At 41.6% G+C, this 16075-nt stretch overlaps 6 protein-coding genes across 6 annotated transcripts; 3 read left to right on the plus strand and 3 right to left on the minus strand.

Annotated features, from left to right (window-relative positions):
• Positions 1-1636: 1636 nt before the first annotated feature.
• On the plus strand, positions 1637-5512 carry ATC70_012064 (uncharacterized protein; the record flags this gene model as incomplete). The annotated part of the gene is made up of 1 exon (XM_064831247.1): positions 1637-5512. The coding sequence occupies one exon, from the start codon at positions 1637-1639 to the stop codon at positions 5510-5512; it is 3876 nt and encodes a 1291-aa protein (XP_064688115.1).
• A 1480-nt stretch (positions 5513-6992) lies between these two features.
• ATC70_012065 (uncharacterized protein) lies at positions 6993-7956 on the minus strand (the record flags this gene model as incomplete). Its single annotated transcript, XM_064831248.1, has 6 exons — positions 6993-7103; positions 7165-7293; positions 7375-7493; positions 7554-7626; positions 7695-7756; positions 7830-7956. 6 exons carry the CDS (start codon positions 7954-7956, stop codon positions 6993-6995), a joined length of 621 nt encoding a protein of 206 aa, XP_064688116.1.
• A 259-nt stretch (positions 7957-8215) lies between these two features.
• ATC70_012066 (uncharacterized protein) lies at positions 8216-10200 on the plus strand (the record flags this gene model as incomplete). Its single annotated transcript, XM_064831249.1, has 6 exons — positions 8216-8304; positions 8366-8462; positions 8522-8629; positions 8683-9372; positions 9669-9763; positions 9819-10200. The coding sequence occupies 6 exons, from the start codon at positions 8216-8218 to the stop codon at positions 10198-10200; spliced, it is 1461 nt and encodes a 486-aa protein (XP_064688117.1).
• A 169-nt stretch (positions 10201-10369) lies between these two features.
• On the minus strand, positions 10370-12591 carry ATC70_012067 (uncharacterized protein; the record flags this gene model as incomplete). The annotated part of the gene is made up of 8 exons (XM_064831250.1): positions 10370-10829; positions 10889-11299; positions 11352-11456; positions 11517-11869; positions 11929-12030; positions 12143-12175; positions 12235-12420; positions 12469-12591. The coding sequence occupies 8 exons, from the start codon at positions 12589-12591 to the stop codon at positions 10370-10372; spliced, it is 1773 nt and encodes a 590-aa protein (XP_064688118.1).
• A 729-nt stretch (positions 12592-13320) lies between these two features.
• Positions 13321-14157, plus strand: GLE2_3 (RNA export factor gle2; the record flags this gene model as incomplete). The annotated part of the gene is made up of 3 exons (XM_064831251.1): positions 13321-13372; positions 13431-13501; positions 13561-14157. 3 exons carry the CDS (start codon positions 13321-13323, stop codon positions 14155-14157), a joined length of 720 nt encoding a protein of 239 aa, XP_064688119.1.
• A 58-nt stretch (positions 14158-14215) lies between these two features.
• Positions 14216-15304, minus strand: ATC70_012069 (uncharacterized protein; the record flags this gene model as incomplete). The annotated part of the gene is made up of 1 exon (XM_064831252.1): positions 14216-15304. One exon carries the CDS (start codon positions 15302-15304, stop codon positions 14216-14218), a length of 1089 nt encoding a protein of 362 aa, XP_064688120.1.
• Between the last annotated feature and the right edge of the window lie 771 nt (positions 15305-16075).

Consider the following 16075-nt stretch of genomic DNA (forward strand, 5'->3'; position numbering starts at 1 on the left):
CCTAAAAACACCCATAATATTAGCCTCAAAAACGTCGATTGTTGCTTTCATCAGAAAGCATTTTGCCAGCCATAATCAATTCAAGCACCGACTTCTAGTCTGTTCCAGATTGGCCAGATTTTACCTTTCTTCGACTTGATTAATCTATTTTATCAGATTCTACTATGTAAAATCTGTTCTTCATCCAATGCTGCCTTAAGCTGTCTACAAGTACTTTTCAAAGCACATCCAATAGTGTCAAGTAAGATAGATGCTTTGAGTAGACTTACTGAGCAATTTGCCAAAATATGAAATAAGGTTTTTGGAGAAAATGTCAAGATATTGCATATGAAGGTCGTACAAAAGAAGTTCCAGAGGCTGCTCTGAGTCCATAGGAACATTTTGATTCAATAGATGCTATAGTAAAAGTCTTCATTTTGGAGGTCAAAAATGCAATTGTTTGATTTTCGATGAAAACCATGAGGGGTACCTCATGCTTTTTGATCGATTTTGGTCAATGTTTTTTTTTGGTCCCAAAAAAGTTGAGCGATGGTGTTAGAAAGTAAACGCTGGGCGAGAGCAATTATTTGGCGCTATTTTGGCAGTCTAAAACGACCTTGAACGCGAGAAAACGCGGCTAAAATACGCCTAGTTTTCGCTGTGTTTTGCACACTTCTTAGCTGTAATAGGTATCAGAAGTATGCTGCCTGATCGTATATTGGTTGTTTACTTAAATACAGACGAGGAGCATCACAGAAAAGTCTAATATCCGGCTACAGGCCGTATAGGTGCTCCTGCCATCATGGCAAACGACAGCCTATAGTACAGTTCGCTGCAATATGCTGCTTAATCTATTATTTGCTCACAAGTGATCGCCGTGCCCTTGATGTGCAGTTTTGGTTGAAGCTTGACATTTTGCTCATTTTCATAACAAGATTGCGTTTAGACAATGTAATGAGCACCACTGGTAACTTCAATCATTATAAACAACGAGGTTATTGAACCCAAGAAGCATATTATTTGTTTTTATACATACGAGTGTTTATGTTTTGGATGGCTCCCTAACTTCGCTTCACTTCGGCGAGAACCAGCCTGCGCGGCGGCAGATCATGCTACCGACTACCCTTGCGTATCTTATCAAAATATTGCTACTTTCATTTTGACCCTCTACTTACACATGAAAACCCTTCATATTATCTGTGGAACTAATTCTTATGTGATGGTGCACATTTGTGTACTGGTAGATACTTCATATACGGGCAAGTATTAGACAGATATCGTCCCTTTTCAGTCAAGAGAGTGCCTAACACAGCAAAATTTAAGTGCATTTGTGCTGTGTTTTCTCGGGCTAGAGGCCATTTTAGACTGCCAAAATAGCGCCAAATAATTGCTCTCGCCCAGCGTTTACTTTCTAACACCATCGCTCAACTTTTTTGGGACCAAAAAAAAACATTGACCAAAATCGATCAAAAAGCATGAGGCACCCCTCATGGTTTTCATCGAAAATCCAGAAGCGTTCTATCAGGGAACTGGCTTCTTCTCCACCGGGATCTGACCAAGAGGGATCTGCCAAAAAGGTTTTCAAGCAACAAGAGGACAGCCATATGGATGAGGCCGAGCAAGGCAACTCCACCACAACCAAATCATTATAATCTTAATGAGTGAATCAAACCAAACTAAGAATATCAAAATTAAGATTGGTTCAATCAACTGTAGGAACCTTAACAAACAATACAATCAAAACACAACAACACAATTCATAAGATATCTCAAAGGAGAACTATGCAACATATTACTATGCCAGGAAACCAATACTCCATCACACTCGTTTGACACTGTTACAACTTCCTTCAAATACCAGTTCCAATACCACCAAGCCATCTGGACCGGACACTGTGGAATTATCAACTTCAATCAAGCCTTACACCTGCAACAACTAAAGACCTTTGACGATGGAAGAGCTATATTGGCTAAGCTCTCTCTTGTCGACAATAATATGCCACCTATGTATATACTCAATATTTATGCACATGCTGATGACTATAGGGCCAGGAATCAGCTTTTTGGTCAAGTTATCACTCACCTCAACACTATGCCTGACATTCTGCCATCGTTACTGATCGCAGGGGATATGAACTATTGTTTTGACAATGCCAGTTATCACCACTCTCACCGAGCAGGTAAACCGAAACAGTTTATGGAATTCTTGAACACCCATTTCTCTGATTGCCTCAACCCGAGAAATGAACCTCATGCATACACCTTCAAGCGCGGATCAACCATGTCTACTTTGGATTACATGTTTGCTGGACAGGATATAGCTTCAAAGATGAGCGATGCCACCAACTCGTTCCTCCGTCCTGAATGGACTGATCATGCTCTTGTGACCAAAACTTACACAACCGGATTGACAAACTGTGGTAAAGGCATTTGGCGTGCAAACCCTCACCTTGCCAAAAATCCTAGGTACAGACAGAAGTTGGCTGATGAAATCGAGAGATTCGTGGCGACCAAATTGGACTACAATCTTTCAGCTCAAGACAAGTGGGATTTGATCAAGCGGAAGACCAAACAGGTTACTATCAACTTTGCTAGACACCATGATACTTGGAGAAAGGCCAGAATCAAGGCGCTGCAAAGCGAGAGGAATAACTTGCTGCGATGCTACCGGAATGACATTGAGAGCTTGAAACTGCTGCTGCCGGATGTGGAGGGAGAGCTATCCAAGCTACAGCAGGAAATTGTGGAGATTCAGATGTTGAAAGCAGGCCGCCGATGGTTGGAGCAGAGTGAGAAGTCCCCAGGATATATCAAACACACCATTGACCAGCGTGTTGACCAACGGACAATTGCAATGTTGAAACATCCTAGCACTGGAGATGCTTGCCTAGACACGGAAACCAAACTCAATGCTGCTGAATCCTTCTACCAGGATCTGTACACGGAGGAGCCAATTGACATGGATTGCTTGAATATCATGCTCGGTCATATTGACCGTACGGTATCACCGGAGGATGCTACAATGATTATGGAGCCAATAGACTATGATTACATCTTGGACGGTGCCCGTCGAACCCCCAAACAGAGTAGCCCAGGACTGGACGGCATTGGCTATGAGATACTTTACCTCCTTGTCTCTCACCCAAGCTGTCGTGATATTATCCATCAGGTATTTAATGACGCTGTTCGTTCGGCAAAGTTCCCCAAATCTTGGCAGGCCTCATGTATCATTATCTTACACAAGAAAGGTGACAAGAGTGATCTAGCTAACTACCGTCCCATCACATTGATTGCAGCGGATTGCAAGGTCTTTACTCGCATCATGAACTCTAGAGTTGTCCAAGTGGCTAACAGGATTATCACCCCTTATCAATGCGGTTTCTTGCCCGGCCGTTATATTGGGGATCATGGAATGTCTCTCCAGGTGATTATGGATAATGCACAGTCTGCTAGCTGGCGGAACCCCTCCAACTTTACTGCCTATGCTGGCATCATGCTTGATAATGCCAAGGCCTATGACCGGGTTCACCCAAAGTATCTCTCCCAAGTACTGTTAAAGTTTGGCTTCCCTGAAGCGTTTGTCACATGCATTACCAACCTGTTCTTCGATAACTCCATCTATGTCAATGTGAATGGCTTCTTAACCGGTGCAATCTCTCAGCGACGAGGGATTCGTCAAGGTGATAGTATCTCGCCAGTCTTGTTCAACCTGGCCATTGAGCCGTTCCTACTCTCCATAGTCAACAATGTGAACCTCTCAGGATACAACCTGCAACACGTCAAGCTCCCGCACCAAATACAGAACCCATGGATATCTCCTGCTCCCATCAAGGTCCTCGCGTACGCCGATGATGTCCTGTCCTTTGTGAAGTCGCAAGATGAATTAGTTGAGCTCCAGGATCGTCTCAGAGTGTACAATCAAGCCTCCAATGCCAAGATCAATTACAGTAAATCCGTCGCCTTCCCGCTGCACGGCGGTAAGATGAAAGATACTGATGGCCAACAGGTCAAACGTTATGTCACTACTCAACTGCGTATGAAGTGGTACGACAGCCACTCCACGGGTTATATCAAGTATCTTGGATACCCACTCTGGTTTGCTAATCACCAACGCGATGTCTTCGTCTCAGAGCTACTGGGCAATATCAGGGTCATGACTGACATCTACGGGTCTAGAAAGGTCTCACTCTACGGCAAGGCCAACATCGCCAACACGCTCATCCTCTCCAAGCTGTGGCATGTTATCCGAGTTGTGTCGCTCCCTCAAGAGGTTTTGAAAAAGATCAAGTCCACCATTTACCAATTTGTGATGTCCGGTTTGTTCCCACCGCTCAAGGCAAACTCATTCTTTCTACCTCGTGATCAAGGCGGACTAGGCCTGATCGACATTGGCGCACAACAAAAGTCGTTACAGTTTCGATACCTACGAGTCTTACTACTCGGTAACCATGGCCGCCTACCTGGCTTCACATATCAACTGCTCACTCACGCACTTCGTCTCACAAACGACGTCGCTCATCATGCCCTGCCTCTCTTGTTTCCATCTGCTCGCTACAAGAATACGCTGAATGGTCTCCATCCATTCCTATCGATGTTCAATGCCATGGACATCTGCAGCCTTCACAGAGACTGGGATAGACGCCCAACAATCACTACCATCATGAGTCTCCCCCTCCTTGCTGCCTTCAACCCCTTTGCTGTTACAACAGACCTGGAATTCATGACCAAAGATTCGGTTAGGAGAAGTTGTATCCGCGACTTCTTTGTATATGACCTTGCTCAGCATAGCCTCCAGTTTCGACCTCGGTCAGAATGCCCCACACCAACCACCTTGAACAAAGTTCGTCGTGCCCTAGCCAACCATCAGATCTCCTTCCAACGCTTTGTCAACCACAACAATGCCGGCGAGATGGATTTCCTGCCTTTCGTTGAATCCATGATCTACCAACAACACCCAATCTTCAAACTGCCGAATAGAGAGCTCCGTTTCGTCATGCTAGACATGGCTAACCTCGATGTCGGTAGACATTACAGTAACCAACTCAGCAAACAGCAATGGAAGGCATTCTACAAGAACACGATGCACTACTCAGCTCGCAACCTTTGGTACAGAATGATCCACAAACAAAGCTCAAATCAACTGGCAATGGCCCAACGCAATCTTAAACATGCCGCATCAGACCGCTGTACCCTTTGCAATGAAGTGGAAGACGCTCAACACCTGCTCATCAGTTGCGTCCATAAACTTGATGTCTGGGACTCCTCCTTCAACGAGTTCCTTAGCTATCCCAAAACCGCCGATCCACAACTTATCTACAACTCAATTATGCACTTCAAACTGAAGCATTATTATATCTACAATTATGACTTACACATTACCATATATGACCTCTTTGCCACCATTATGCGTACTATCTGGAGACACCATTATCAACAGTTTTACAACCTCATCCCCTTTAATGCCATCCAAGTCTGTCGCCACATCCGCACAGAACTGTTAAGATTGTCAAATCTTAGGCAACTCTCCCATTAGTTTATTTTTTCAAGATTTATATATGGCAAGTCACTTTGTCTCCATACACTTGTCCATCTCTTTGATGCATTTGTTTTATTTCTAATTACTATTCTAATAAAATAATATCATCCAAAAAAAAAAAAAAAAAAGTTTTCATCGAAAATCAAACAATTGCATTTTTGACCTCCAAAATGAAGACTTTTACTATAGCATCTATTGAATCAAAATGTTCCTATGGACTCAGAGCAGCCTCTGGAACTTCTTTTGTACGACCTTCATATGCAATATCTTGACATTTTCTCCAAAAACCTTATTTCATATTTTGGCAAATTGCTCAGTAAGTCTACTCAAAGCATCTATCTTACTTGACACTATTGGATGTGCTTTGAAAAGTACTTGTAGACAGCTTAAGGCAGCATTTTTTTTTTTTTGTAGGGGAGACGAGCTCCAGGTTTTATTTAAAGTCCTTTAAATGTCGTGCAGCTTAAGGCAGCATTGGATGAAGAACAGATTTTACATAGTAGAATCTGATAAAATAGATTAATCAAGTCGAAGAAAGGTAAAATCTGGCCAATCTGGAACAGACTAGAAGTCGGTGCTTGAATTGATTTTGACTGGTATAGCAGACTGACAAACTTAATGCCCTTTCCACCATGAAGGCAATACAGTAATAGATGCCTTTGAAGCGTATGAAAAGTAGATAGAAAACTACATAGCGCTGTCGTTAGCCATGCTATTCTCCTTGCATTCTATATTTAATAACACCAGTCTATTAAAATAGTTGTTAGATCAACTTCTTTCCTTTTTTAGGCTTTGAAAGTGTCTAGGGACCATCAATTTATTGTTATGATGAGCCTTTTGACTCTTCGGTTGGTTTCCACCAAAACAAAGCGTAGATCAGGAAACCAACCTACGTTTAGATGGCTCTTGCTGCTGCGGACATTTGGCTAATATCGCACAATTAATAGCAATAACTAAAATGTTTGAAGAACCTTGTTTATTCATTGACAGCAACTAAACTCATTTGGTTTCTACGCCAATCTTGGGATCATATGTACTCTTACCTTCTTGTGGTTGATCCTGTTCCTCAAGAAAAAATACCTTGAAACTAAATAGAGTGCCTAGGATTTGGGGGTATCGTAGTCGCTGCTTTGTCAAGTACTCTTGGGATTTGGCAACGTGTATGCAGAATCCATTGTGTGGCACCGGTGTAGGTTTTGCCGCTCCACCATAACGGATCTGATAGGTGGCCCTTGGACTTGATATGTGCTTTTGAAATCAGTTGTACTTTCACCTTGTAGCTAATTTCGTTAATCAAGCTTTGTCTCGAGAACCAAGAAAAGTACCACTGTAAAATCGTTTGTATCAAGTAATAGATAAATTGAAACTTTGTTGATCGTAATTTAATAAAAAAGAAGTATCTCCAGGCCAGAATCTAACAGTAGAGGTGAATCTTTATTACGATATTAAAAGTAGATAGAACAAGGTTATAGTACAATTAGCAAGCACAAGAGTCCCCACCAGATTGATCCTTACTATCCTCTGCAGACATTCTAACAGTGGAATTTGGTGCAGCATCTTTCTGCCATAAACTAGGTGTCTCAATGATCTACAGCCGAATTATTAGCCCAGCCATCCATCACATCAGCAAACAAAAAAACGAGACAAACCTTTTCAACCAATTCTTCAAAAGCTTGCTTGACACCAACTTTTGTCTTAGCACTACATTCTACAAACAGAGTAGATAACTTTCTTGCAAAATTGGCGCCTTCTTCATAAGTAACAACTCGAGATGATTCCTAGTGTACCAAGCATTAAAATTCATGCAATGTACGATCAAGCAGAGGCGCTGTCTTGATCCACATCCCTATCCACCTTACCTTGTCGACTTTGTTACCCACAATCATCTTTACAACATCAGGGCTTGAGCAGTACGTATTGACCTCGTTCCACCAAGTATTCAGAGCGTCAAACGTATCTCTATTACTAACATCATATACTATAGCAGATGCAACATGTTTAGTCCACGTGCAAACCTAGCATCCCTGGATCAGCTTACCCAAAATGACACCTTGCGCTCCTCGATAGTAAGATGAAGTCAATGTTCTGAATCTCTCTTGGCCCGCAGTATCCTTTTCATTCCAAACAAATGGGTCAGAATCCCTGTGATATCTACCATTGTCTAACACCAATATTTTACCCAAATGGTCAACTTGTACATCTTTCCATTCACTTCCATCATGTTCACTTTGAAATCGACGCCTGTTTGAGAACAATAAGATAGAGATGTGAGGCTAAATTTGGCAAGCTGCGAAAACTACAGACACAAACATACCAATAGTCGCTGATACCTCTTCTTGAGGCAAGAAAGTATCGTCTGTAAAACGCAAAAGCAAAGAACTTTTACCGACATTGGAGTTACCAATGAGTAATAGCTTGAGGGTAGGTATTTGTTGAGACATGTGTATATTTTTCTCTAGAAAGTAAAACAAAGAAGAAAAGAAAAAGAATGATCACACACATATGTAACAGCCAAGTTCTTGCTAGAATACCAACATTTGTGGGCTTACACGTGACAAGTCTCGTTTACCTGTGAGTTGCAGTGAATTTATGCGGTGCCAGAACAATGCGCTCATCTCTCAGTCATCTTCCCTTATTTAGGGCGTCGGTCAGTTCTGATGATGGCAATTCTTTTTTTCTCTCTCCTACTGACAGTGGCTTATGTTTCAACCGAATCACGCAGTGTACATCAAGGCATTGTATAAGCAGGTACTCGCGGAAGGTGCATTGTTTTTCGATGATAGAGCAAGGTAAGAGCAATCACATTGAAATGATGGATTTGAAAGTTTATTCATTATATAATCCAAAAAGAATCTATATAAGAAACACAGCAAGACGAGCCTTCAAAGATTACAGAAGCTGCCAAGATGTTGAGCGAGTGAAATCAAAGATCAAAGAGACGAGAAAGGTATGTTTGACCTAGTACGACGAATAGATTCCCGCCATGCCTAAACCTGATGAACGCAGTATCTTCATCGGTTGGAAAAGGCAAACAGAGGAAATCAAAAGAGTGCCTTGAAAGTGTTGGAAGAGGTGTATGGTAGAAAGGGAAAGACTCGTCATGGCTTATTATATGTATGTTGCCTTAGGATGGGTTTGAGTGCAATGGATACTGATATCTTGGATAGCCTTATCTGCATGCTCACCAACCAGCAAACAAAGTAATTCTTGACCCTGAGCCATTTGTGGCACATGTGCCCCGTACAGCACCACCGCCAGCCCTATGTCCACCGTTATGCAGCTTAATTACTCAACATCTCGGCAAAAAACTGGATCCCGAGTTGCCTATACCACCCTACAAGCCATTGCATCCTGGCAGAAAGGCCAACTTACTGTGGAGACATCGATCCATGCTTCTAGAGAGAGTATCTGTGCCTTTACCTTTTGAGATTATCTGTGAACTCGAGTACAAAGCAGGTGCACCCATGATCCATCCACTCACTTGCTCTACGCTTGTGACAGGTGGCCCAAGATGGGATGATTTCTACTCTGGGTTAACAAATGTAGTGAACATGATACACCATTTGCAACCTACAATAACGAGCAAAATGAAGCCGTCGAGTCCATTTGTACGCAAGCAGTTGCTGCCTAAATCACCTTACGAAAGCCAGCGCCCTGGCAGTCTGTTGGAGTATCTGGAGCCTGTTGGTGTTTCAGAGCAAGATAACACAAACGTATTCAGGTACACAAACCGACAGATACGCCGGCTGTATAAGAAATTACTACAACAAGTACCACTGATCAGTGTCATTCACTCAGATCAGCTATGGGAGCAACGAAACTACATTATTACAAAATCACATTGGACTCCACAAGGCGTAACGAAACTATTAGATGACATACCAAGTAGCCAAGTTATAGAAACCACATTATTGTCAACTAAAAAGAAGCATATCAGGAGATCGTGACGTATCGATGAAATGTGTACTGTAATGCTTGAATGTAAATAAAACCTCTGTAACAAGCATCGCTAGTCTTTTTGCCCTTTTTCTTTGTTTATTCATAGTTACATACTTATGGGTTGTTGTCTTAGCAGAGATACACATTCAGATTATAACGTATGCCGACACAATATCAAATGTATGTAGACTGACAAGCTCTCTTTCTATTACAGCAACCTAGTCGTGCCACAACACCATTACTAGAAGCAGACGAGTTGAAAAGGCAAGAAGAGCAGACATGGAAATCCATCATTGAGAATGCCTCCAAGTAAGGATACTCTTGCGCAAATATATCTCGCTAAACACACTAATATACGCTATAGCATGATGATCAATACAACCAGCAGTAATGGCAATTACACCCTGTTGCCCCAAGAAGTAGAACGAAGAACTAAAAAGTACAAATCCATCTTGCGCAATTCAAACGTAGTGCCTCCGTCCTACAACAATCAAATATTGTACAATTACACCACCAAATCGAACCCGGTGGATGTCTTGGCAGAAGCACAGCCTTATGGTGGACTGTCTTTAGACAGCTTGCTATGGCTTGATGCATCTCTCTGTGATATCCATGTCGCCAAGAAGCGTTTATCCACATCCCTCAAACTCGAAAATACCAGTAGCATCTTGATCAGCATGAAACGAATAACGCCATTAGCCAATAAAAAGGCAAATACAAACCGTCGATCTTTTGCAGCAGCATAAATTTATTTGCTTAGTACGAATTCAATTTTATTCCTCCGTGTGTGTGTGTGTGTATGTGTGTGTGTGTGTGTACTATGAGAAAAAAGGAGCAAACAATGTAAAGAGTAGATGGCAATATATATATATATATATATAGTAAAATAAAAAGCGTTTGTATTATTTAAGCAGTTTAAAGTGTGATACTATTGATGGCATCTTCAATCAATCGAACATCACCATCTTCATAACCATGTACAATGCGTCTGACATTAGGCCCTGGTAAATGAATTTCATGTCTTGTCAAGCCAAAGGCACTGGCCAAGCCGGCATTGTTTCTTTGTTGTGGCTGAGGCGAGCTTTCCATGATGGAGGTATGAAGGATTTCAACTTGTTCATTGAGTTCAGCAGATTGAACATCTCGACAGAGAAATGTCAGAGCAGGAATCACACCCTCGCGCATCATTTCTTCTGCGTAAGGGTTTCGAGGAATAGGCTGCACAGGTGGCGTCAATTCGGCAATCTTGCTGGTGCGATTGACAATGCGAATCAAAACATCCACTACTTTCAAACAGATGGGGAGTGGTAATACAGGGTAATACAATAATGCGGATAAAAGTCTAATCAGCTTGGAATAACTTCGTAAAAGAGCGCTGTACATACAGTATAAGTGAGTGATATATAATCGCTATTCGATGCAGAAAACCCTTACCAGATACAATCATCGTTTGCCAATGTTGTAATGTTGGATAACACCCATAACGCTTCCTTGACAATTCTCCATTCCTCTCTGCTTTCTTCGTTCGGCGCCTCTTGTGAGCTGATCCAAGTGCAGTCTTCCTCTTGGTATATATGGCCTGGTATAACAACATGTGAAATGACGCTTTGCATGATATTCTCATTGTAAACCACTTTTCGGACGATGCCTTCGTTTCCTGCTGCTAGATTTGAAATTGTCAAAATCGCATTTCGGCGCAATGGAGACGGAATCTCAGCAGACATGTACCACCAGATTGTGTTCAACAGATCTGCGTTGAGCAGGATTTCGATATACTCGTTAGGGCCTGAGGAAAAGTTGCTGATTGTTTGTAATACTGGTAAAACTCGTGTCGCTGATTCATGTCTATTAGATGATGAGTCTCTCATGGCACTGACACTATGACATGTAGACGTACCTTAATAGATAGATCAGTCTTGGACATAATCGAGGGTTCAAATCCAGGGCTTCAAAAAATTGATCATAGTTGTACATGTTGCTCAGAATTCTAGACAAGCCCCAGCTACGCAAGCAAGATCAATATACGCACGTCCTCCAAGATCGTCCCTCACCAAAAACCTACCATGCCTCAGACCATATTTCGTGATTATCAAAGTGGATGCACTGTGAGAATGCGTTGAATGCCTTCAAGTACTGTTCCCAGTGTTCAGCTGTTTTGAATCCACCTCTGCAAATGTTGGCTAACGACCAGGTCAAATCCTTGACATCGTCCGAGTCTGATTTACTATTGCACACGATTTGTCCTTGATTGTCCTTTGTAATGTGTTCCTGATTGATTGCTGAATTTAATTTATTATATACAATCTCGCATTTCTCAGCCAAAGCGTCTGCAACACCTCCAATTAGGTTTTCCTGAGCCATTGATTCTCTGTATCTGGGCGATTCTATTGATACGTTCGCCAAGGCCCAAGCGGACTAAGAATGGAGAGATATAAATACACACAACTCATTATGCAAACAGAAGAATGCAGTACCTGTGATTTGACTCTGTAATTGCTTGTTGTTCGAAAGCAGTGGATCAAAGAATCAATGACGCCTGAATGGATCAAATTGGAGGTCTGTTCCTTTGTGCCATACTATTGCAATTGCATGTCATCAATAAGCTGGTCACTGATGCAGTAAAAAAAAAAAAAAAAAAAAAAAAAAAAAAAAAAAAAAAAAAAAAAAAAAAAAAAAAATTCTACCTACAGCCAGATTGGTGATTGTCCACGCTGTTTCATACTGAAAACAAGCATACAGTGAGTACCAGAGCATATCATACAGCCCATGTCAGGTTGTACCTTTAATTCGTCGTAGCCAGGTGTCTCCAAAATCTTCTTCATTCTATCATGAATACCAAGATCAACGACATTCTGAATACGGTCCAATGAAATGTTTTGAGTTAGGTAGCGTCTAATGTTTTTCATGGCGGAATGGCAGCTGGCATAGTTTGATGAGTATTCCAAAGTGTCTCTATATTCATACAGCTATCATTGGATGAGTGACAAGAATCGCCCATCATGACAAAACCTTACATCATCAAACATGATTTCCTTGTAGATGTCTTCTGTCGCATTGCCTTGCTCAAGTGATACATTGGCAAACTTTTGATTGAGTTCGCCAAAGATATCGTCTGGCTCAAACTCGTTCACGACCATTTGTTGCAAGTGTATGAAGAAGAAAAGGAAGAGTAAAGGGAAAGAAAAGAAAAAGTGCCTTTCCAATCACAAGGTTGTTGGGCGAAGGTCCAGTCATTTTTCATAAGCGATAGCCAATGAGGTCCATTGAGGTTTATTCTGTTTGATTAGTTCATGTCAATGCAAAATCAAATGATCCACTACGAAAAGGACATTGTAGGATCCAAGAGGGGCAAATGATGTCTGATGCTCTGGTGTGCACTCCTGTCTTGAATCTTAAAGTCAAAGGTACTGTTTTCACACCGATTTTACATTTGATACGGATCTTGTCGTACAGTGTTTATCAATCCTAAAGTCATTGCAAATCCTGGATCACAAGCATCGCTCTAATCTCTGCACTGGCACTGCGTTAGGTAATGAAGTTTGCTTTTGCAGGGTATGCTTGCAGTCGGCTGATCTCTTGCTAATCAAAATGATGATGGTCAATCATGCAGGTACCACATCAATTGCATTCATTGCATTAAGGCGTGGTTGAGGGTACCAAGGTTCGTTCATATACTATATGATATATTGCGACATCAATCACACCCCATTCTTGATGTATCATTGAGAAATATCAGATTTCGAAAGATTAAAACCCTTGCTATGCCATCATGATGTTCATTAGCGGACGTCTAATTAGCTGGAGAGAAATGCTTGTTTCTTGAACTTGAGGAAAGCCTGCCTTGCTTTGCTTTGTTTTGCGTTAAAATGTCAAAACTATTCAGAATCGCTATCGATGGTCCTGGTGCTTCTGGAAAGAGTATGCCGCATATAAACAGAAAATGTGTTTTGTGCATCTAATACGACTTTGATCATAGGCACAACTGCTAAATTAGTGGCAACGAAGCTAGGCTTTGGCTACATTGACTCTGGTGCTATGTTTCGAGCAGTAAATATGCACTCCATTTACAGCCAAACAAGAATATGCTGACAGATAGCCAAAACTAGATTACGCTCAAATGCCAACAACAAAACCTAGATCTCCAGGATCAGGAGAAAGTAAAGCAAGCGGCACAGGCTGCAAAAATAAGCTTTCCTTCTCTGAGTCAGGTTGAATTGGATGGAAAAGATGTCAGCAACTTGATTCGCAACTCCAATATTACTCGAAACATCAGCCATATCGCTTCTAACACAAGTGTGCGTGAAATATTGGCAAACCAGCAACGAGCAATGGCCAGAGGAGATATACCTGGCGCCAAATCCACTGGATTTGAGCACAATGGCAAGCTTATCAAGGGTGTCGTCATGGACGGGCGTGATATTGGCACAGTTATCCTGCCTGATGCAGAGCTTAAGGTGTTTATCGAGGCCGATGTCAAGATCCGAGCTAAACGAAGATTTGATGAATTGAAGGACAAGGGCAGTTTGGGCGATGATACATTGCAAGATGTTGAAAAGGATTTAGAAGCAAGAGATTTGGCAGATCGCACTCGCAAGATTGCGCCTCTTTCAAAAGCAAAAGATGCCATTGTATTGGACACTAGTCATTTAACAATTGAACAACAAGTACAAAAGATTCAAGATATGGTCTATCAGCGTTTATAATTAAAAAGAGGTTTCTATGAGTATAAAATGATGATGATATATACATAAAGTAGATAATTTAATGAGAATGGGTCATACTAAGAAAGATTGGGATCACCATGCCAGCAAGAATAATAAGCAATTGGCTCTGATCTGCCTTTTGTTGTTGTTGGCCACTACCATGGTGATGCTTGGATTCTGATGCTTCTTGCAATGCGTGCATAGCCACGTATAAAAAGGTGCCGCCAGAGAAAACTAGCAACACGCCTGTCCAGTACTCCAAATTAGATGCTGATGCCGATGATGAAGAAAAGAAATAGAGTGCAAAATAAGTAAATAAAGCCCCTAAAGGTGCTGCTAATGCAAAGAAAAGCAAGTGTTTACGGATAGTCGCGTGTGATAATCCACCTGCCAAAAGTAAGGATGTAAGCGCAAACGATGCAGGTGCCTTGTGAAGCATAATAGCAATAAACACAACCATCGACAGTTGAGGATGAGATGCACTGGCTCCCAAAGCAATACCATCCGCTGCTGCGTGCACAACGAGTCCAACGGTGGGCGTCATGGATGGCTGGTTCACAGGCGTTGTATGTGTGTCTGGATAAATGGATTCGTCATTTGCTGTAGAGCGATTGGTGGCTGCTTCCTCTGCATGCTCGAGGCTCCCTCCACCTACTGCACCCAGCTCTGAGTACTCTATGCCATTGTTGTTGGGTGCTGTCATGTGTAATGAACTGACTTGGTCAATAATGAACATGAGTGCAAATCCAATGATCAAAGATAACCCCACTGCGACATGTTCTCTTCCTTCCTCCTTTTCCTCTTTTCCTTCTTCTGCTGTAGGAGCACGCTTCGTCACAACCTTGTACATCGTGTCATCCTCTTCTGCTTCTTCTTGACCATGAGCAGCGGCCCAGTTTTTGTTTGTGGTATCCAATGTCGATAAATTCGGTATTTTTGCATAGTGAGATTTTGGTAGCGAATTACCAACGATCAAACTGCTGGTGGCTCTACTAGAGTAGATGGTTTCGACACCCTCTGGAATCACCACCATCAAACTTGTACCAATGAGTAAACCAGCACCAAGCGCATTCAATATACGGATTTTTCTATCAGATAGCTTGGTAGTAAGCGGTAAAGAGCCAGCAACATAGCTACCCGCTAGCATTGCTATACTTAGTAAAAGTAGCCATGTTAAAGATTCCATGATTTAGTGTTTGTTTTATCAAGAAAAAGAGAAAGAAAAAGGGGAGAATATGTGTTTAATGAACTTTTTGCCCTTTATGATGGTTGCCTTAAATGAACATGAGGGTTTCTCCTGTAGACACCCTTGTGTGGAATTGGTTGTGATTGTGCAATGGTGCGAAAGAGTTACACTCCACAAATAGTTTACTCGACAGAAACACTTAAAAGCTCTCTTAAAAGCGACATCTCAAAAAGTATTCAAGTAATCATTATTTAGTTGATTACTTTCGAGCAGATTCAAATGTTGTTAGTTTTCTTTTTATAGCTTGCTTCAATGCCGAGATATATAGTTGCAAGCTTACATTGTGGACCACGCCAAATGTGGCTCAACCTTGATGATTTTTGCAGGACATATCAAGCAAATTGCCGTATAAACGATTGTGTAGTTCAAAACAATATGAACGAGCCCTCCCCCACGCATTCATCTTTTTTTCTAGGACATGGTATTTTTAGCTATGGTTAGTGAGAAGCAAGCTTCTCCACGTGGATGCGTACTTTGATCTAAAAGAAGCTTAATATGTTTGACACAATGAGAGCGCGGTAAACCCTTTCCATTGCTCTGAAACAAATTAAACGGAGCTCGTTGTAGGTAAATATACATGATACATGTGAAAACCAATAAACACATTATCCGATCTCAACAAAACAACAGTAAAATACCTATATAAATGTCAAGTATATATATGTTATCAAT

Source organism: Mucor velutinosus (assembly GCF_035048745.1).
Source record: "Mucor velutinosus strain NIH1002 chromosome Unknown tig00001567, whole genome shotgun sequence".
In the NCBI taxonomy this organism is placed as follows: domain Eukaryota; kingdom Fungi; phylum Mucoromycota; class Mucoromycetes; order Mucorales; family Mucoraceae; genus Mucor; species Mucor velutinosus.